The sequence below is a fragment of the Pituophis catenifer genome, unplaced genomic scaffold (genome assembly GCF_029215685.1).
Source record: "Pituophis catenifer annectens isolate HBS135680 unplaced genomic scaffold, rPitCat1.0.hap2 SCAF_17, whole genome shotgun sequence".
NCBI lineage: Eukaryota > Metazoa > Chordata > Lepidosauria > Squamata > Colubridae > Pituophis > Pituophis catenifer.
In genome coordinates this window covers 4,340,937-4,363,719 of record NW_027256897.1, presented here as the reverse complement: position 1 = coordinate 4,363,719, position 22,783 = coordinate 4,340,937, and the positions used below count along the sequence as shown (strand labels likewise).

The window sequence follows — 22,783 nt, the reverse complement described above, 5'->3', positions numbered from 1 at the left end:
TTTCTGTTGCTTCCCTCTGGGAGGAGGTTTCGAAGTATTTCTAGCAGGGCAGGACTCCCAGATTCTGGAACAGCTTTGTTCCCTGGGCCATCCGTCTGGGAAACAAGCAAGGTTCGTTTTTCTCGCCATGCACATGCATACATCCATGTCGTTTCTCTGTGTCGTATATGTGGGTATATTCATAATTTAGTATTTATTTTGTCATGTTTATGTAGTGTATATCGGAGGTGGTGACCCTTTGAGAGCTGCACAATTTCATTTTAATGTATGCCGATCAGTGTACATTCAAAGTGACAATAAAGTTATTCTAAATTAAGTTCTGAGAAGCCTTTTGCTCCGTTAGGGAAAAAAAAAATCTACTGCCTGCATTTTAACCATTAGGGGGACTAGTCCTCATGCTTTTCTCCTCTCTCCCACTTTGTCCCCCAATTCTGAAGTAATAAGCAAGAAACAGGAGAAGAACTGATGAAGAAAGAGGGAGATAGGAGGGCAAGAAAACCGCAGGGCGCTTTCCAATGTTATTCTACAGGAACGCCTATAGCAAAATATAATAATAATCATAATAATAAAAAATAATAAGGTACTTAGTTGATACCTAGGATGCTGGCAGCAACCCGTATCAACCATGAGCACCAGTCAATGGTATTTGTGATGCATTTTTGAATGTTCAGTTGATTGAGTTTCATGTTTAATGAATAAAGTATAATAATAATATTAATAATAATAACAACAACAACAACAATGTACCATGTCCAAGAATTTTACAAAATACATCAAGAAATTGCAGCTTCATGCAATAACCAGCGGAACTGGAAAAAAACTGAGCTACTCGGAACATCGTATATTTTAAGAAGATACTTGGTGGATACCTAGGACGCTGGCAGCAACCCGTATCAACCATCAGTGCCAGTCAAGGATATTTGTGATACATTTTTAAATGTTCAGTTGACTGAGTTTCATGTTCAATGAATAAAAGAAATAATAATAATAATAATAATAATAATAATAATAATAATAATAATAATAATAGTTCCCCCACACAAATACACTTGGTAGGACATTTATTGTTGTTGTTGTTGTTGTTGTTGTTGTTGTTATTATTATTATTATTATTATTATTACTTTATTCATTAAACATGAAACTCAGTCAACTGAACATTCAAAAATGCATCACAAATACCGTTGACTGGTGCTAATTGATACGGGTTGCTGCCAGCGTCCTACGTATCCACCAAGTATCTTCTTAAGATGTACAATGTTCTGAGTAGCACAGTTTTTTGCAGTTCCGCTGGTGTTATTGCAGGAAGCTGCAATTTCTTGAGGTATCTTATAAAATTCTTGGGCATGGTACCAAGTGCCCCGATGACAATGGGTATCACTGTTACATGTTTCATCCATAGCCATGTAGGAGCCTGATGGCGCAGTGGACTAAGTGCTGTTAAAGTAGCACTTAGTTGCCAGATGCCTGCAATTACTGCTAGTTCGAATCTCACCAGGCTCAAGGTTGACTCAGCCTTCCATCCTTCCGAGGTAGGTAAAATGAGGACCCGGATTGTGGGGGCAATAAGCTGACTTTGTATAAAAAAGAACACCACTTGGGGGGGCCGAAAGCCCTACTAAGCAGGTATATACAAAAGTATGAAGGCTATTGCTTAACGCATTGTAAGCCGCCCTGAGTCTCCGGAGAAGGGCGGCATATAAATCGAACCAATAAATAAGTAAATAAATAAATAAATAAATAAATAAATAAATAAATAAATAAATAAATAAATAAATAAATAAAGTTTCGATGACCAGGTCACGATATTTCGTGATTTTTTTCCAGTTTTTTTTTCTTCGACTCTGGTATCTCCTGGTATCGCGATGTTACTAAATTGTACATTTCAGATTATTATTATTATTATTATTATTATTATTATTATTATTATTATTAACTTTGTTCATTAAACATGAAACTCAGTCAACTGAACATTGTGATGCATTTTTGAATGTTCAGTTGACTTGAGTTTCACGTTTAATGAATAAAAAATAATAATAATAATAATAATAATAATAATCATCATCATCATCATAATAGTCCCACACACACACATACACTTGGTAGGACATTTATTATTATTATTATTCATTAAACATGAAACTCAGTCAACTAAACATTCCAAAATGCATCACAAATACCATTGACTGATGCTAATGGTTAATACGGGTTGCTGCCAGCGTCCTAGGTATCAATCAAGTACTTTAAGATTATTATTATTGTTATTATTATATATTTTATTCATTATACATGAAACTCAAGTCAACTGAACATTCAGAAATGCATCACAAATACCATTGACTGGTGCTAATGGTTGATACGGGTTGCTGCCAGCGTCCTAAGTATCAACCAAGTACCTTCTTACTACTACTGCAACGCTCTCTACATGGGGCTCCCCCTGGGGTGCACCCGGAGGCTCCAGCTGGTCCAGAACGCGGCCGCGCGGGGGATTATGGGGGCGACGAGGCGCTCCCACATAACACCTCTCCTGCGCGAGCTGCACTGGCTCCCAGTGGTCTTCCGGGTGCGCTTCAAGGTGTTGGTGACCACCTTTAAAGCGCTCCATGGCTTAGGGCCGGGGTACTTACGAGACCGCCTTCTGCCACCAATAGCCTCCCACCGGCCAGTACGCTCGCACAGAGTGGGCCTCCTCAGGGTGCCGTCCGCCAGACAATGTCGGCTGACGACCCCCAGGGGGAGAGCCTTCTCTGTGGCGGCGCCCACCCTCTGGAACAACCTCCCCCCAGAGATACGTACAATAACAGACCTCCGGATTTTTCGTCGGGCCCTGAAAACCCATTTATTTCAATTAGCGGGGCTGGCCTGAGTTAATTTTAAATTGATTTTAAATTGGGTTATTTTAATTTTCGGCCAATAATATTTAATTATTTTAAATTGTTTTTAAATTTTGTATGTATTGTTTTTACTTTGGCTGTTCACCGCCCTGAGTCCTATTCTGGAGAAGGGCGGTATAGAAATTTAAATAAATAAATAAATAAATAAATAAATTAAGATGTACGATGTTCCGAGTAGCGCAGTTTTTTTGCAGTTCCGCTGGTGTTATTGTAGGAAGCTGCAATTTGTTGATGTATCTTATAAAAATTCTTGGACATGGTACCAAGTGCCCCGATGACTATTATTATTATTATTATTTGTTAATCTTTAGTGAGATTCATAGCCTTTGAGGCTGGTTAATAGCTCAGCAGCTTGAGTCCTAACCAAGCACCTAGGAAATGTTAAGGTATCGTCGGAGGATGTAAGCTGTTCCAAGTAAGGTGGTTTTTTTGTAGAGTCAAAAATCATTATTATTATTATTATTATATTATCTTTAGTCATTAAACATGAAACTCAGTCAACTGAACATTGCGATGCATTTTTGAATGTTCAGTTGACTTGAGTTTCATGTTTAATAAATAAAGTTAATAATAATAATAATAATAATAATAATAATAATAAGCATTGTCAGCTGCAGAAGGCCACCTTACTGGGATCTGCTCGCATAATCCGCCGATACATCACGCAGTCCTAAACGCTTGAGAAGTGTTCGACTAGTGACTAGGAGCCTTGGTGGCGCAGCGGACTAAACTGCTGTTAAAGTAGCACTTAGCTGCCAGCTGCCTGCAATTACTGCGAGTTCAAATCTCACCAAGCTCAAGGTTGACTCAGCCTTCCATCCTTCCGAGGTAGGTAAAATGAGGACCCGGATTGTGGGGGCAATAAGCTGACTTTGTATAAAAAAAGAACACCGCTTATGAAGGGGGGGGGGCGAAAGCCCTACTAAGCAGGTATATACAAAAGTATGAAGGCTATTGCTTAATGCATTGTAAGCCGTCCTGAGTCTCCGGAGAAGGGCGGCATATAAATCGAACTAACTAACTGAATGAATGAATGAATGAATGAATGAATAAATAAATAAATAAATAAATAAATAAACTTGTGATACAAAACCCAGCATGGTTATCTGCGTTTGCTGTGTATACTGTCATTTTTGTGTATATAATAATAATAAATAATAATAAATGTCTTACCAATTGCATGTATGATGTGTACATGTGTATGTGGGGGGGGGGCCTATGGCCTGCACCCCCTTCCTCCCCAACCTTTGGTGGAGGCTTTCCCTCCACCTGCTTGGCAAGCCAGGGTGGCTTCACCTGCATCCCATCACCCCAAAATTTGGAGCAGGAGGGACCCCACTCCATAGAGAGGCTGCCTTTCTGCACACACCCCTCCCCCTCCCCACCCCTCCCCCCTCCAAGGACCAGAAAGCCCCCCCCCGAGGGAGTGGGAGTGCAGATAAAAGGCTCCCCCCCCCAAATCATGGAAGCCTTTCCCGGGTGGTCCCCTCCCTGCTCCTGTTGACCCCCCCCGCCTCTTTGAGGGCCCCTCCCCTCCCTGAAGAGGACCCCTCCCCTCTCATGCAGCCCCTCCCTCCGGGGGGGTGGGGGAGGGGTCTCCTTGTGGGCGCCTCACAGCAGGCGTCCCCCTCCCCTCCCCTCCGGGCCTAAGAGCCCCCCCCCCACTCCCCTCCCCTTACTTGCGGGAGGGCCCGGCCTCTCCTCACAGCCCCCGAGGGGCGAACCGCGGAGCGGCCCGTCGGCGGCGGCGGCGGCGTCGCCTCCTCATCGCGGTGACAGCCGGGAGGCCCCGCCCACCCAAGCCGCGCCCCCTCCTCTCGCGAGACTTCATTCTTTTTTTTTTCTCTCTCGCGCGCGTGCGCGGGCCTCCCAAGCAACCAGAGAGATGAGTCGCGCGTTGCCAGAGAGGACTCTTTCGGGCTCAATTCCCTCTCCACCCCCCCCCCCGGCAGAGGGAGGGCGTGGTTTTAGATTTGCATAGCCACCGCCCCCCCTTCTCCTCAGCGGAGGCGGGGCCTCCGAGCTTTGCTGGAAAGGATGCAGAAAACAGCAAATAATTGGGAATTTTTGCAAAAGGTTTTTTTTTTTTTTAAAGTGGGCGATGGAAGAACCCGTGGAAGCGGGAGTCGCCTTCAGACGTGTTGCGGGTGCTTCATCATTAACCAAGGAGAGAAGCAACCTGGAATTAAGGAGAAACTCCCTGTAACAGGGAGGACGATTAACCGGTGGAACTCCTTGCCACCAGAAATCGTGGGTGCTCCATCACTGGAGGTTTTTAAGAAGAAACTATAGTGACAGCTACTTGGCCGGAATGGTATCTCCTGCTTGAGCAGGGGGCTGGACTGGAAGACCTCCAAGGGTCCCTTCTAGCTCTATTCCTGTTCTGCAAATTTACCTAAGATTCCTAAAGATATTGAGGAGATGCTAGAGGGAAACATAACGATGATGGAATTAAATGAAGCGATTAAGAAACAAAAGAATGGAAAGGCACCAGGGCCAGATGGTTTGCCAGCGGAATATTATAGGACATTACAGGAATCTTTTGAATCTTCCGCTACTAGAAGTTATGAATGAAGTGATGACAAAGAAAGAAATACCCAAGTCATGGTCTGAGGCATATATTACATTTTCCTAAGGATACAGACCTACAACAAATCAAAAATTATAGACCTATATCCCTGCTAAATTCAGATTATAAAATTTTTGCTTCAATATTGGCAGAAAGACTCAAGAGATATTTAAATAATTTTATAGATTCAGATCAAAATGGGTTTCTGCCAAAAAGACCAATTAGAGATAATGAGAATAATTCTGGACACTTTGGAATACTACGAAGCCCATCCTGAAAAGCAAATGGCTTTGATATTTTTAGATGCACAGAAAGCTTTTGATAATGTAAATTGGCGTTTTATGATGCTTCAACTGCTCCCTCTTTTTAAGGTACAGGTAAGTCCTCGACTTATAACCACAACGGAGCCCAAAATTGGTTGGCAAGTGAAACACTGGTTGGCAAATATTATGTTGCTAAGCGAGACAAGGAAGCCTTGCCCCGTTTTTACGACCTTTCTCGTCACGGTTGGAGTGAAATCATTGCAAGTTTTTTAGTGAGCCGCCCAGTTGTTAAGTGAAACCGGCTTGCTTCGTGGACTTTGCTTGTCGCAAAAGGGGATCGCATGACCTCGGGAGGCTGCGGCGGTCATAAATATGAGCCAGTGGCCAAACATTCAAATTTTAATCACGTGAACATGGGGATACTGCAATGGGTCGTGGGTGTAACAGTCCTAAGTCACTTTTTTCAGTGCTGTTCTAACTTTGAATGGTCACTAAATGAACTCGTTAGTTGAGAATTATCTGTAAGGTAAAGGTAAAGGTTCTCTTCGCGCATATGTGCTAGTCGTTCCCGACTCTAGGGGGCGGTGTTCATCTCCGTTTCAAAGCCGAAGAGCCAGCGCTGTCCGAAGACGTCTCCGTGGTCACGTGGCCTGCATGACTCAACGCCAAAGGCGCACAGAACGCTGTTACCTTCCCACCAAAGGTGGTCCCTATTTCTCTACTTGCCTTTTTTTTACCTGCTTTCGAACTGCTAGGTTGGCAGAAGCTGGGACAAGTCACGGGAGCTCACCCCGTTCCGTGGCACTAGGGATTCGAACCGCTGAACTGCCAACCTTTCGATTGACAAGCTCAGCATCTTAGTCACTGAGCCACCGCGTCCCCATCTGTAATACATTCAATTCCAAAAATGGGATTCTTGTTCTGGTCTTGTCCACAAAAAGCTTTTGCTTGCCGTGATTTTGCACAAAGCAGTTAAAAGTCTGTCTACGTATTTCAGCTGTCTTGACTTTTTTTTTTTTTTTTAAATTTGATTTATATGCCGACCTTCTCCGGAGACCCAGGGCGGCTTACAAGGCGTTAAGCAATAGCCTTCATCCTTTTGTATATTTATACAAAGTCAGCTTATTGCCCCCACAATCTGGGTCCTCAATTTACCTACCTTAGAAAGGATGGAAGGTTGAGTCAACCTTGAGCCTTGGAGAGATTTGAACTCTTGCAGTAATTGCAGGCAGCTGGTGTTAATAACAGGGTGCTTTAGACCACTGTACTACCAAGGCTCTTTTGCTCTCATAGATGCCCCCGCCCCAAAAACAGATATTGCAAGATTTAGGAGCTAACTTTTATAAAGTCAGCAGGAAAGCTTTTAAGCAGTTTCGGGGGCATCTCTCCTCGTAATTCCAAAATTACACAGAGCAGTCAGCCAGAAGCAAACTTTATTCCCATTACAAACTAAACGGCAAATTTGGCATACACGCATACACAAAGCAGAGCCACGAACAAGATCGTCAAAGCTCTCGAGGTCATTTGGCCAAGTGGATGCTTTTTTTCTCAGAACTGGACAGCTCCCACCTGTGTTACAGACACAATTTGCTTACGAACATCTGGAGAAAAGAGTCTTTTACAACATTGGGAGCATAGCAATCAAACAGGACCGCCTGTTAACACGAAAGCACACTGAAAAGCAGACACAAGAGATTTAAAAAAGCCAAAGAGAAGCGGTCGTAACGTTATAAAACGGCCTTCTCGAAATGCCAGCAACCTGGCTCTCTTGGATAATTTATGCAATTGCCACTGGCAATTTCAGGAAAGGCATGCAATCAATGACACCACCCCCACCCACAATTAATATCTCTATTTTATATCTCAGGTTGCTGCTGTTTTTTTCTCTCTTGAAAATGAGTACCCCTGTAATGGCAGTTGATCCGTTCATCCCAGGAGATAATCCAGGTTGTTTTACATTATCACAAAAAGGTATATTATTTATACTGCCTTAAAAAAATCACAGAATTGCCCCGGATGAAGACGACTGTACGTTTCTAACGCTTCCGGAAAGAAGAAGAAGAAAAAAAAAAATACTGTATTTTGTAACCTGCAGGGATCGCTAACAATACGGACTGAATTTCAGACTGGACTGAAAATGGAACCTAGGTTGAATTCTTGTCAGGCTGGCCAAACAAAGGGAGTGCTCCAATAACAAGTGCTTTTACGACAAGTCCAGTCTTTGTTAAAAGGGGAAAAAATAAAAATAAAAATAAAAGACGCTGCCTTGATTGTGCATCGGGTTCTCGAGTCAATCCCTGGCTACGGTGCAGTTCACTGCGAACAAGACAAATTTGCAAGCAAAAAACCAAAAACAACAAACCAGATGCTCAGATTAAGGCCTCCAAAACCGAAACGGTAAACAGCAGCTACTGTTCAAAGCACGTTAAAAAAATTTTGGGTTGTGGTGCAAAACAAAGGCTGAAAAGACTCTTTACGTCATATATAACGTATAAATATGTAAATAACAACAGCTTAAGCACCGCTTCTTGTTCTATCTTTCTTGGTTGCTTAATATAACAATAGCACTTCGACTTACATACCGCTTCACAGTGCTTTTACAGCCCTCTCTAAGCGGTTTACAGAGTCCGCCTCTTGCCCCCAACAATCTGGGTCCTCATTTTACCGACCTTGGAAGGATGGAAGGCCGAGTCAACCTTGAGCTTAGTGAGTTTCAAACTGCCAAATTGCAGTCAGCCGGCAGTCAGCAGAAGTTAGCCTGCAGTACTGCGCTCTAACCACTGCGCCACCACGGATCATATCTTGGGAAGAAGAGCAGCTATTCGAAAGCCTGCAGGAACATCGATAGATAGGGGTACTGTTCCCCCCCTAAAAGAGGGTGAACATTTGGGTGTGTCTTATACACCAAATGTAGCCCCGCCCACCCGCCGGCCCCCACCCTTTGGCCTCTGCCTCCCAGCAATTTACCTCCTTGCAGCAAGCAGCAAACAGCCTGTTTCAACTTCAGCACAGCCTGATTTGCACAAGCAGCTGATTGTCCGTTGGATCGGCCTCCCGACAATCAGCTGTTTCAGGCTGCAGGGATTGTCATTGCCTAGCGGGCCTCTGCTGCTTGCTGCAAGGAGGCAAATTGCTGGGAGGCAGATTTTTTTTTCCTTGTGCTAATCAGGCTGTGCTGAAAATGAAACTAAAGCAGGCTGTTTGCTGTTTGCTGCAATGAGGCAAATTTCTGGGAGGCAGAGGCAGATTTTTTTTTTATTTGTTTTCCTCCCCCAAAAAGGTAAGTGCGTCTTATACTCCGGAGCGTCTTATACTCTGAAAAATACGGTATTTACATGCAGGATTGGAGTCTGTGGGTGGAGTCTCGGTGCTCAGCATCAAATCAGGCCTTTTTTTTTTTAAATTCCTCTTCCCAAACGACATCTACTCATAATCTATTCTGACTTCCGTGATGGCATCAAAGCCAGATTTGTCCACCCCGGCCCTTCCGTGGACGGAGGTCAGGTGTTTTTTGAGGGCAGACTTGTGCTTGAAGTCCATGTCGCAACAATGGCACTTGTAAGGCCGGTCGCCACTGTGGATGTTGAGGTGGTCCTGGAGGGTGCTCTTGGCAGTGAAGGTCTTCAGACACACCATGCACTGGAACGGGCGGATGCCCATGTGGCCGCGAATATGCCGGTTCAGGTTTTTCTTCTGAGTGAAGGTTTTCCCGCACTGCAAGCACAAGAACAGTTTGTGCATCTTTAAGTGGCGGAGGTAGTTTTCCAGGTGGAGGAAGCCACGGGGGCATTTGGGACACTGATGGCGCCAGGTGTAGCCGGCGTCCTCAGAGGCTGGGAAGTCTGCGTGTGCGGCTCCTTCCGGATTCTCGCCGCCGAAGCTTTGGAACTGGGCTACTTCGCTCATCCTGCTCTCCACGGTGGAGTTGATCAAGGAGTGCTGAGTTTCTGGGAAGTACAAGTTGGTTTTTGAAGAGGTGCAGGGCTGCGGGAACGGCTCGTCGTCCACGCTGGGGACGTCCATTTGGAAAATGCAGATTTCGTCGTCCTTGTAGCCGATCTCCACAGTGGATATCTCAGGGCTTTTGACCTCCTTCCTGTCCGACATTAAACCTTGCAGGGACGCCGGCTGGATATCTCCTTTCTCCTGTTTTATTTGCTCATCTACGTTCACGGGGCTGTCGGCAGAAATCTCAATGATTTCACAGTCTTTATCGGGGCAGCTCTCTCTGCTGCCCAGCTCCATGTCAGATGAGTGGCATTTCTCAGCACACCTGCTGTTGCCTTCGACCGAAGCATCGATTTCGAGGTATCTGGAAAGGGCCTCCGTGCACTTCTCCACGATATGCACCATCTGCAGGTAACTTGCCGCCGTGAGGTATTTCAAAAGCTCCTTCTTCTTCACTTCCAGAGCTCCCGTGTAGCACGAGAGCAGCAGCTTCCGGCCGACTTCGGCGCTCTGCAAAATAGTAATCCGGACGTGCTGAGACTGAGTGAGCAGAAACTGGTCCCGCATGAAGGTGGAGCAGGCGGCGAAGATCACCTTGTGCCCGTGGAACTCGGTGTCGTTGATGTAGACGGAGACGTCGCAGAAGAGGTTCTGCTGCCTCAGCAGGTTCATCTTCTGCAGCACGGCGTCGCCTTGCTGCTCGAACTGGAAATGGAGCACGTCCGAATCGGCAGCCATAATGGCGATTCTGCTGGGGAAGGGGGGAAAAGCGGGGGGAGAGAGAGGAGAAAATGGAATGAAAAGGAAGGTCTCAGCACCGCGAAAGAAGCCATTTTTTTTACCAAGAGTGACCTCGGCCGAAGATGCTTTGTGCTGTTCTGGGGAGCACATTTGTTCTCTCTCTATGGAGCCTGTGAAATCCAACCTCTTCTTTGTGCCCCTCCAGAATAGGAATGAAAAAAAGGAAAAAGGAAGGGAAGGGAAGGAGAAAAAAAAAGAAAGAAGGGAAAAGGAAAGGGAAAAGGGGAAGGGAAGGAGAAAGGAAGGGAAGGAGGAAAGGGAAGGGGAAGGGAAGGAGAAAGGAAAGGAAAGGGAAAAGGGGAAGGGAAAGGAAAAAGAGCTCAATGCATTAATCGCTGCACCTCCATCCCCCGAGATTATAGCTTTTTACCAGGACTCCTCAAACTCTTCAGCTCTTCATGAACTTCCAGTTTGTTCACTGACACACCCCCCCCAAGTCATTATATGAAAACAACTTAATAAACGCTAATAATGCTTTCAATAATGAGAGCAGTTAGAAGCATTTGTGTATCCCAGGTCTCTCAGGAAGGACTCGGTTAATGGGTTAAAAACCTGAAATCCAGTCTCCACATCACGCTAACCATGCAATGAACCCTATATAACGACTCTGGTGTGTATTACATGTATATTAATATATAATATTACTCAGGGGCTGGGTGAATAATTGGGTGGACTGGACATTAACATTTAAACCACTATAAGTGCATGAGGGAAGGATCAGTAGCTGAAAGATGGTTGTATTATATACCTTTAAGTAATATTAAGGTTATGAAGGTTATTAGCACTAATATACTACTATTATTATTATTATAATAGTAGCTGAAAGATGATTGTATTATATACCTTTAAGTAACATTATTAAGGTTACTATGCTTATTAGCACTGAGTAATATATTACATTATTATAATAATAATAGCTGAAAGATGATTGTATTATATACCTTTAAGTAACATTATTAAGGTTACTATGATTATTAGCACTGAGGAGTAATACATTACATTATTATAATAATAATAGCTGAAAGATGATTGTATTATAGACCTTTAAGTAACATTATTAAGGTTACTATGCTTATTAGCACTGAGGAGTAATACATTACATTATTATAATAATGTAATTATATGTATGATAATTGGATTATCATACTGTATGATAATATATTACATTATTATAATAGTAGCTGAAAGATGATTGTGTTATATAACTTTAAGTAACATTAAGGTTAATATGCTTATTCGCATTAATATATTATTACTCAATGCTAATAACCATAGTATATATTATATACATTATAATGTAATATATATTAATATAAACTATATTAATAGATTATAATTTATTATATATATATATATATATATATATATATATATACATACACACATATAGACCCGAATAACCAAAGACCTACACACACATATGCCTATATACATACATACACACACGTCTATATAATTACTCAATGCTAATAACCATAGTATATATTATATTAATACATTATAATATATATTAATATAAATTATAATAAATTATAATATATATATATACACACATATGCCTATATACATATACACACACACACACATATATATATAATTACTCAATGCTAATAACAATAGTATATATTATATTAATACATTATAATATATATTAATATAAATTATAAGATTATGTTATATATATATATATATATATATATACACACACATATGCATATATACATACATATATACACACACACACACAATGTATATAATTACTCAATGCTAATAACCATAGTATATATTATATTAAAACATTATAATATAATATATATTAATATAAATTATAATAGATTATAATATATATATATATATATATATACACACACACACACACATATGCATATATACATACATATACACACACATATATATAATTACTCAATGCTAATAACCATAGTATATATTATATTAATACATTATAATACAATATATTAATATAAATTATAATAGATTATAATATATATATACACACATATGCCTATATACATACATATATATACACACACACATATATATATATAATTACTCAATGCTAATAACCATAGTATATATTATATTAATACATTATAATATAATATATATTAATATAAATTATAATAGATTATAATATATATATATATATATATATACACACACACACACACATATGCATATATACATACATATACACACACATATATATAATTACTCAATGCTAATAACCATAGTATATATTATATTAAAACATTATAATATAATATATATTAATATAAATTATAATAGATTATAATATATATATATATATATATATACACACACACACACATATGCATATATACATACATATACACACACATATATATAATTACTCAATGCTAATAACCATAGTATATATTATATTAATACATTATAATATATTAATATAAATTATAAGATTATATATATATATATATATATATATAAACCTGAGAAAACATATATATATATATATACATACGTATGCATATATACATACATATACACACATATATAATTACTCAATCCTAATAACCATACTAGCAATAATATTACTTAAAGGTATAATCTTTCATATATATATATATATATATATATATATATATATATATATATATATATATATATATATATTTATTTCATTGCCTTATAAGCTTACTTGGGGAGGGGCGTTTGGAGAGCCCCCCTCCCTCTCTGGGGGTGGGGGGGGTCATAAGAGGGGAGGGAGAGGACGACCACCCTGCCCTCCCCACTTCCCCCCTCCGCTCACCGGGCGGCTGCCGACGTGGAGGAGGAGGAGGAGGCGTGAGGGAGGGGAAAAAAAAACCCAGCCAGGATCGTTCCCGGCCTCGGCTGCAGAGCGGTTCGTTGGCTCTCGAGGAACGACTTCCGGGGATGCCCGACGTAGCCGCCCCTTCACCCCCCCCCGCCCGTGACCCGGAAGAAGAACCCTTCGGCCAGCACGTGCTGCGCCGGTTTCTGATTGGCCGCCGTTTCCCCTCCCCGGGTGGGGGGTGTGGCTCAGCCAATGGGAGGGAGAGGCGCTGGGGCGCATGCGCACGCGTTTCTCGCAGCCTTGGGAGGGTTCCGCAGCGTGGGGGGGAAGGATCCCGGGATCTGGGTCGATCCCCCGCGATCGAGGGATGGGGTCGTTTTGGAGGATCCGGTTACTCAGGGAAGGGCATTGCAAAGGAATAAATCTCTTATCTGGCATCGGGTTATGCAGGCTTGATGGGGGAGGGGGAAATGTTTCCCTGCACAGGGAGGTAGTCCTCGTCTTACAACGGCTCACTTAGTGACCGCAAACCCGGTCTCTTTCCTGTACAGGTAGTCCTCGTCTTACAACGGCTCACCTAGTGACCGCAAACCCGGTCTCTTTCCTGTACAGGTAGTCCTCAATTTACAACGTTTCATTTAGTGACCATAAACCCAGTCCCTTTCCTAGAGTTTTCCTGTAAGGTAGTCCTCGACTTACAGCGTTTCATTTAACGACTGTTAATGCGGTCTCTTTCCTGCAGTTTTCCTGTACAGGTAGTCCTCGACTTACAATGGTTCATTCAGTGACCGTAAACCCGGTCTCTTTCCTGCAGTTTTCCTGTACAGGTAATCCTCAACTTACAACAGCTCACTTAGTGACCACAAACCTGGTCTCTTTCCTGCAGTCTTCCTGTAAGATAGTCCTTGACTTACAACGGTTCATTTAATGACTGTTAATGAGGAGTTTCCCTGTACACATAGTCCTCGATTTACAACGGTTCATTTAGTGACCATTAATGCAGTCTCTTTCCTAGAGTTTTCCTGTTCAGATAGTCTTCAACTTAAAACAGTTCATTTAGTGACAATAAATGCGGTCTCTTTCCTGCAGTTTTCCTGTACAGGAAGTCCTTGACTTAACAACCGTTCATTTAGCGACCGTTCGAAATTACAGTAACACTGAAAAATGCGACTTACGACCGTTTTTCACACTTACACCCAATACAGTATCTCCATGATCACATGATCAAAATTCAGATCTCGGCAATGGACTCGTATTTTATGACGGTCGCAGTGTCCCCCGGAAGGAGGTGTCACGTGGTTCCCTTTTTGTGACCCCCTGACAAGCCAAGTCAATGGGGAAAACCAGATTCATTGAAGAACCGTCTTCCTAACTTTAACAACTGCAGTGACTCACTTAACAACGGTGGCAAGAAAGGTCCGTAACGGGGGGCAAAACTCACGAAACAAATGTCTCACTCGCCCTGAGTCCTTCGGGAGAAGGGCGGCATATAAATCCAATAAATAAAATAAATAAACGAACATAAATGTTGGGGCTTGATTGTGGTTGTAAATCGAGGACTAACTGTAATGTTTAATTTAAGGAGGATTATTGGAGACGAGAGCCACAAGGGTGCTTGTGTCTTCTTCGCTTTCCTCACTGCCCGGAGTTTTGCATGGACTGCAGATTTCGGTGGATGGTCAGACTACAACTCCCATCCTCTCTAACCTAAAGAGGTGTGGGGGTTTGGAGATGGAGCCCAGCACCTTGGACAGCACCATTCCATTCTCTATTATTCTCTATTCTATTCTCTCTTCTCTTCCATTCCATTCTCTATTTTATTCTATTCTCTATTATTCTCTGTTCTGTTCTCTATTCTCTTCTCTTCCATTCTCTATTCTATTCTATTTTCTATTATTCTCTATTCTATTCTCTCTTCTCTTCCATTCCATTCTCTATTTTATTCTATTCTATTATTCTCTATTCTATTCTATTCTCTCTTCTCTTCTCTTCCATTCTCTATTCTATTCTATTCTCTATTATTCTCTATTCTATTCTCTCTTCTCTTCCATTCTCTATTCTATTCTATTCTCTATTATTCTCTATTCTATTCTTTCCTCTTCCATTCCATTCCATTCTCTATTCTATTCTATTCTCTTCCATTCCATTCTCTATTCTATTCTCTTCCATTCTCTATTCTATTCTCTTCCATTCTCTATTCTATTCTATTCTCTATTCTCTTCCATTCTCTATTCTCCTCTTCCATTCCATTCTCTATTCCTTTCTCTTATTCTCTATTCTATTCTCTCTTCTCTTCCATTCCATTCTTTATTCTACTCTCTATTCTCTATTCTCTCCTCTTCCATTCCATTTTCTCTTCTCTATTATTCTCTATTCTATTCTCTCTTCTTCTCTTCCATTCCATTCTCTATTCTATTCTATTCTCTATTATTCTCTATTCTCTTCTATTCTCTATTCTATTCTATTCTATTCTATTCTATTCTATTCTATTCTATTCTATTCTATTCTATTCTATTCTATTCTATTCTATTCTATTCTATTCCTCACTCGTGACCAGCTCAGCCTGCCCACAAGATTTCAAAATCACAGTAATCCTAAACTCTTCATTTAGTGACCATAAATGCGGTCTCTTTCCTGGAGTTTTCCTGCACAGGTAATCCTTGACTTACAACAGTTCATTTAGCGACCATTTGAAGTTACAGCAGCATTTGAAAAAAGTGACTTATGATTGTTTTTCACTTATATGACCGTTGCAGAATCTCACACAATCAAAAGTCAGACACTTTTGTGTCAAAAGTCAACACTTGGCCACTGATTCATATTTGTGACGGTTGCAGTGACCTTCCGATGAGCAAAGTCAATGGGGGAAGCCAGGTTCAGTTAACCCACTGTGTGACTTGACTTAACGACGGCAGCGATTCATTGAACAACAGTGGCAAGGCGGGTCATAAAACGGGGGCGAAGCTCACTTTTAGAAGCGCCTCATTTAACAACCAAAATTTGGGGCTCCATTGTAGTCGTAATGGTACATGTATCATTAAAAAAAAAAGGGATGCAATGGCTCAGTGGCTAAGACGCTGAGCTTGTCGACTGAAAGGTTGGCAGTTCGGCAGTTCAAATCCCTGGTGCTGCGTAACGGGGTGAGCTCCCGTGACTTGTCCCAGCTTCTGCCAACCTAGCAGTTCGAAAGCAAAAAAAAAAAAAAAAAAATGCAAGTAGAAAAGTAGGGACCACCTTTGGTGGGAAGGGAACAGCATTCCGTGCGCCTTTGGTGTTGAGTCATGCCGGCCACATGACCATGGAGACGTCTTCGGACAGCGCTGGCTCTTCGGCTTTGAAACGGAGAGGAGCACCGCCCCCTAGAGTCAGGAACGACTAGCACACATGTGCGAGGGGAACCCTTACCTTTACCATTAAAAGAAAAAGAAGGAAAACTACACATTGGAAGGTGGTGTAATTGCTTTATTCTGACTCAGTACACAAACAGAAGGGTGAGGGGTCTTACTAGAATGCATTCACAGATCAAGACCGCCTTCTCTCCCCCAAGAGGTTTGCAAGATGTTGAGGGCGAGATGGGAGGAGGGGGGGATCCCCTCTCCTCGGGAAACCCCTAAACAGGGAGAAAGGACAATAATGCTGGTTTTGTGGTTCTACCTATGAATTGCTACAGTCACAAGATGATTCCGCCCCCTTGGGGGGGGGGGATAGAGCTTTGAGGGCCCAGCATTCCCACCACCTGCTCGCTTACACCTTTGAGCCAACCTCACCATTCTACACACACAATTACTACTCCTCTCCCACTTCTGACCTAAGGATGAACGGAAGATGACAAATGGGCAAAGAAAGAAGAAAGGAGACGGGATACGAAGCAAGGAAGCTGCGTTCGCACAACTCCTCGGCCGGAAAAATCTCTGGCCAGAAAGGGAGGGGTTTCGTCTTGGAAGATTTGGGAGGTCTCTTTGGAGCAGCCGGAGATCCCAAGGCTTCTTCCCCAATCATGTTTTTTTTTTTTTCAAAAGGAAACTCTTTTTATTAGGGGAGTAAATATTGCAAGTCTGCAACCCAGGGCTTCCTGGATTTGCCAGCACAGGAAAAAAAGACCACCATGATAATAGAAAAAACATTCCCAGGGGTCTCCTACGCCAGAATTCTTGGCTAAGAGTCACTGAAATACGGCTCATACGATACACTAATAATCCACCTTCAACTAGTAACTGTTTTTTGACAGTTGGGAATTGCCTCTCCCCAGGAAATAATTCCAAAGAGTCGAAGGACTTATTGTATGCTCTGGAGACCCTCTCCCTTTTCAGAGGCTTCACAAGGGCACAATAAGATCCTTTTCAAACAAATCCTTGCTTCTAACCATTTTACCAAATGCCACTAGTTATTTGAAGCACCATATATAATCTTTTTTTTTTTTTAAAAAGACTTGGGATTTCAGGGACGACGAAGGAACTGATCCCGGGGGTATACGTCAGAAAATAAAGAGAGATGTTAAGCGGAGGCCCTTCTAGCATCCGAAGGGAAACCGTTACGGAGAAAAACCCAATTTGCGCTGTAAAAGGATCGCACAGGTGAGGGAGGGAGGGAGACACATGCAAACTTCAACCGTCCTAGTCTAAGCACGCACGCCGTTTCTACAAAGGATGGGATGAAACCAGATTCTGGTGGGATCGAGGGTAGGAATTGAGCCTGAACGGAAAGACAAAAGAGAGGGTCATCCTACGGGGCACAAAAGGGCCATGCCACTAACCTGCTGGTCCAATTTTCCCCCAGGTTTGCTCTGAAGCAATTGTGCTGCTTCCCTCCCAACCGTCCTATTCAGAAACACTACCGTGTTAAAGGAGTAGATGCTCCTTAGGGTAGGAGGAGACAAGAGGGAAGTACCTAATGGGTTTTTAATCAAGAATACAAAAGAAGGCGGCCGCCCAGAGGCGACCCAAGTAAAAAGACTTTATAATTAATCCAGTGTTGTTTTTTTTTCTCCTTTTCCTTTTTCTAAGAACGCAGTCCTGTCTTTTAGCTTAAAAACTCCGCCAATCACGGAGCGCATCTGTTCCTGGTTTTTTTTTTTTTTTTTTAAACGCCTTCGGCTGGCTCACAACCGAGTGGCTTCTTTTTTTGCCAGGACTTTTAACCAAACCAGGGATTAACCAGTGCCAGCTCTTGTAATGTTCACAGGAGGAAGTTCCGTTTGCAAAAGGGACAAAGTCGCTTAGACACGCCGAACCTTTCTAAAAGGAAGAGGCGAAGGAGGCCTGCTATAAGATCAGGTTCAGGCCTCCCCAAGAGCTCAAAAGTGGGGGGGGGGGAGCCGTGCCAGGTTTGAGCACCCCCCCCTCTCCTGCACCCCTGCAAAGAGAGGCTGGCTGGGTGGGAGGGAGGCAGGCAAGCCCTTAATTCGCGCAGGCACTTTCGCTCCGTAAACTGAGCACGGCCTGGGCCAGTTTCCCCGCATCCAGCACCTGGCTGGCTTCGTTGGCGGGGCAGCCCTTGGAGTCCGCCCCCGAGCCGCAGCCGAAGGCATCGAAGTCCGCGTTGGAGTCCTGAGCGCTCCTCTCGTTGGCGTTGTCGAAGCTGTTCTTGCCGTGAAGCTGCTTGAGGTGCTTCCGGAGGACCGGCTTGTGGGCGAAGACCATGTCGCAGTAATTGCACCTGTGGGGCTTGTCCCCGCTGTGCAGGTTGAGGTGGTCCTGCAAGGAGCACTTCTGGGAGAAGGTCTTCCCACAGATCTTGCACTGGAAGGGCTTGATGCCGGCGTGGACTCTCATGTGCCGGTGGAGGTTGCCTTTCTGGGTGAAGGTTTTCCCGCACAGGAGGCACATGAAGAGCTTGTGCATCTTCAGGTGATTGGCGTAGTTCTCCAAGTGCCGGAAGACGCGGGTGCACTTGGGGCACTGGTGGTGCCACTGCAGGCCCTTGTCCACCCCGCGGTTGCTGGGGCCGAAGAGGTCCTTGGAAGCCACAATGAGGTTGTCGGCCGGCGAGTAGGAGAGGGCGTAGTTGTGGAGCTGGCTCTGCTCCAGGTCGCCCACTCGGTTCTCCACGGTGGAGTTGATGAGGGAGTGCTGGGGCTCCGAGGAAGGGAGGGAACTCTGCTGTCCGGAGGAAACGAAAGGGGCGGGGTCCTTTTTGCTCCCGGCCTCGGCCACCTCCCCGATGGACTCCACTTTCACAATCTGGATGTCGCTATCGTCCATGTCCATGCTGTCCTCCGAGGGCTGGAGGCAAGGCGAATCGGGCTGCAAGGAGTCTTCTTCCTCCTCCTCCTCATCTTCCTCCTCCTCCTCCTCCTCTTCCCCGCCACTGGCTCCGACAGCCTCCTTCGACTGGGAGGATTTGGCCCTGGCTTGGCTCCCCTCTTTGCTTTCCAGCTTCTGCTTCGGCCTGATGAACTTCCAGAGCGCCTCCGTGCATCGCTCCACGATGTGGCTCATCTGAAGGAAGCTGGCGGCCGTTAAATAGTTCACCAGCTCCATCTCGGGGAACTCCAGGACCCCGCTGTAGCAGGAGAGGAGCAGCTGCCGCCCGACTTCCGAGCTCTGCAGGATGGAGATCTTGACCTCCCTGGAGTCGTTGAGCAGGAACTGATCTCTCAGGAAGGGCGAGCCGGCGGCGAAGACGATCTTGTGGCCGTGGACCTCCAGGTCGTCGATACGGACGGTGACGTCGCAGAATTTGTTCTCCTCTCTCAGCTTGTTCATCTTCTGCAGCATCGAGTCCCCGTAGTTGTCAAACTGGAAGTGGAGGCTGTCCGTTCTCTCGGTCATGTTGACAAAAGCCCTAAAAGGGTGTCAATTTAAGAGAATAATCTGTAAGCAAGGAGTTCGGGCGAGGGGTCCTCGACGCGCTCCGAGGCTGGTGGGTTTCTTGCAGCATCTCGTGACCAAACTGGGTAACATCATCAGCGGAAAAGGGAGTGGGGTTTGCAGGGAGGAGGAGGAGAACTGTGGGGTCCTTGGTGCTCTCTGATCTTGGAGGTTTTCTTGCAGGCATTTCATGACCCAAACTAGGTAATGTCATCAAGGATAACTAGCACTGATGATGTTACCTAGTTTGGTAATAAAAAGTCTGCAAGCTTGGAGAGCACCAAGGACCCCCCAGTTTTCCTCCTCCCCCTCCCCTCCTCCTCTCCACAAACCCTACTCCCTTGGAGCACTGATAATGTTACCTAGTTTGGTAATGAAACGTTTGCAAGAAAACCACCAAGTTCAGAAAGCACCAAGGACCCCACAATCCTCCTCCTCCCAATCTCACTCCCTCTAGCACTGATGACGCTACTTAGTTTGGTAATGAAACGTCTGTAAGAAAATCACCAAGATCAGAGAGCACCAAGGACCCCACAATTCCCTTCTTCTCTCCTCCTCCCCCACTCCATAAACCCTACTCCCTTGGATTTACAGACAGGAGGAGAAGGGAAAGGAGAAGAGGAGGAGGAGGACAACTGTGGTGTCTTCAGTGCTCTCTGATCTTGGTGATTTCCTTGGAGATGTTTCATGACCCAGCTAGGGAACAACACCCATGCAGGAGGGAGTGGGTTTTATGGAGAGGAGGAGGAGGAGGAAGAGAAGAAAGAGGGGGAGAAGGCAGAACGGGGGAGGGGAGGAGAAGAGGACAACTGTGCATGTTTTCTTTCAGACATTTCATGACCCAACTGAAGTACATCATCAGTGCATGCCTAAAGGATGCCAAGCATCAGGATTTGGGTTTGGCTAGTCTAGAGAAAAGGAGGACTAGGGAGACATGATAGCAGAATTTCAGTATTTGAGGGGCAGCCCCAAAGAAGAGGAGGGGGTCAACTTATTCTCTAAAGCACCTGAGGGCAGGACGAGAAGCAATGGATGGAAACTAACCAAAGAGAGAAGCAACCAGGAATTAAGGAGAAACTTTCTGACAGTGAGAACAATTAACCAGTGGAACTGCTTGCCACCGGAAATCGTGGGTGCTCCATCGCTGGAAGTTTTGAAGAGACTGGACAGCCACCTGTCTGAAATGATATGGGATCTCCTGCTTGAGCAGGGGGCTGGACTAGAAGACCTCCAAGGTCCCTTCCAGCTCTATTCTATTCTAATCAGAGTCATTCCCCAAGTGAGGCCTGAAGGGCCAACCCCATAACCTCAACCGAGACCTCACCCCAACCTCCCCTCATCTCCTTCCTTCCTTCTCTCCTTCTTCCTTCCGTCTTTCTCTCCTTCCTTCCTTCCGTCTTTCTCTTCTTCCTTCCTTCTTTCTCTCCTTTTCTCCTTCCTTCCTTCTTTCTCTCCTTTCTCCTTCCTTCCTTCTCTTTCTTCCGTCTTTCTTCTTCTTTCTCCTTCCTTCTGTCTCTCTCTTTCCTTCCGTCTTTCTCTCCTTCCTTCCTTCTTTCTCTTCTTTCCTTCTTTCTCTCCTTCCTTCTTACTCTCCTTCCTTCCTCTCCTTCCTTCCATCTTTCTCACTTTCCGTCCTTCTTTCTTCTTTCTCTCCTTCCTTCCTTCTCTCCTTTCTCCTTCCTTCCTTCTCTTTCTTCCATCTTTCTCTTCTTTTCTCTTCTTTCCTTCTTTCTCTCCTTCCTTCTTACTCTCCTTCCTTCCTTGTCTCCTTTCTTCCATCTTTCTCTCCTTCTTTCTCCTTCCTTCCGTCTTTCTCTCCTTCCTTCCTTCTCTTTCTCCTTTCTTCCTTCCTTCTCTCCTTCCTTCCGTCTTTCTCTCCTTCTTTCTCCTTCCTTCCTTCTTTCTCTCCTTCCTTCCATCTTTCTCTCTTTCCTTCCTTCTCTCCTTTCTTCCATCTTTCTCTCCTTCTTTCTCCTTCCTTCTCTCCTTCTTTCTCCTTCCTTCCGTCTTTCTCACCTTCCTTCTTTTTCTCTCCTTCCTTCTCTCCTTTCTCCTTCCTTCTCTCCTTCTTTCCGTCTTTCTCTCCTTCTTTCTCCTTCCTTCCTTCTCTCCCTGCTGGGATGGCCTTGGGGGTCCCCCGACTTCCCTGCACCCTCTAACCTCAACCTCGCCGGGGGGGGGTGGGGAACCTCCAGCATTGACGTCCCTCCCTCCCTCCCTCCTTCCCCGCCCACCGCCTTTGCATACCCCTCCCCTCCCGCCCTCTTGCCAGGGCAGAGTTTAAGGAAAGGGGCGGCAGCTGCGCGCGGGGCTCCAGTGGCCGCGAGTTCCACCGGCCCCCAGCGAAGAGGCGGGTCCGGGTTTAAAGGCCCCCCCCCCGGCCGGGCTTGGGCTCACCTCCTCTCCGCCTCCCCCCGGCGCCGCTGACCGGGGTCCGCCCGGGGGGGGAGGGGGGAAGGCCCGAGCCGGGGGGGGGGGGCGGACGCCTGGCCGAGAGACCGGCTCGCCGCCACCGGAAGCTGCTCTGCCCCACTTCCGGCGCCGCCTCTCTTTCTTCCTCTCCCTCCTTCCCTGAGCCGGCGCGAAGAAAAGAAAGGGGGCGGGGCCGACGCGGGTTGCTAAGGAAGAGGCGGGGCCGCCCAGCCGGAAGTGCGCGCGCAGCCTCTCTGTTCATTTCCCTCCCTCC

At 44.7% G+C, this 22,783-nt stretch overlaps 3 protein-coding genes across 3 annotated transcripts in view; all 3 read right to left on the bottom strand.

Annotated features, from left to right (window-relative positions):
• Positions 1-4,647, bottom strand: part of RC3H2 (ring finger and CCCH-type domains 2) — a 46,583-nt gene extending 41,936 nt beyond the window's left edge. Inside the window, exon 1 of the mRNA XM_070955932.1 lies at positions 4,572-4,647. The gene's annotated coding sequence lies outside the window, so the exon portion shown is untranslated. The remainder of the gene's footprint in view (positions 1-4,571) is intronic.
• Positions 4,648-8,665: 4,018 nt separating this feature from the next.
• On the bottom strand, positions 8,666-13,393 carry ZBTB6 (zinc finger and BTB domain containing 6). Its single transcript, XM_070955629.1, has 2 exons — positions 13,283-13,393; positions 8,666-10,420 (listed from the first exon to the last, which is right to left on the bottom strand). Exon 2 carries the CDS (start codon positions 10,408-10,410, stop codon positions 9,148-9,150), a length of 1,263 nt encoding a protein of 420 aa, XP_070811730.1. The 5' UTR covers positions 10,411-10,420; positions 13,283-13,393; the 3' UTR covers positions 8,666-9,147.
• Positions 13,394-18,167: 4,774 nt separating this feature from the next.
• ZBTB26 (zinc finger and BTB domain containing 26) lies at positions 18,168-22,593 on the bottom strand. Its single transcript, XM_070955770.1, has 2 exons — positions 22,495-22,593; positions 18,168-20,071 (listed from the first exon to the last, which is right to left on the bottom strand). Exon 2 carries the CDS (start codon positions 20,056-20,058, stop codon positions 18,685-18,687), a length of 1,374 nt encoding a protein of 457 aa, XP_070811871.1. The 5' UTR covers positions 20,059-20,071; positions 22,495-22,593; the 3' UTR covers positions 18,168-18,684.
• Between the last annotated feature and the right edge of the window lie 190 nt (positions 22,594-22,783).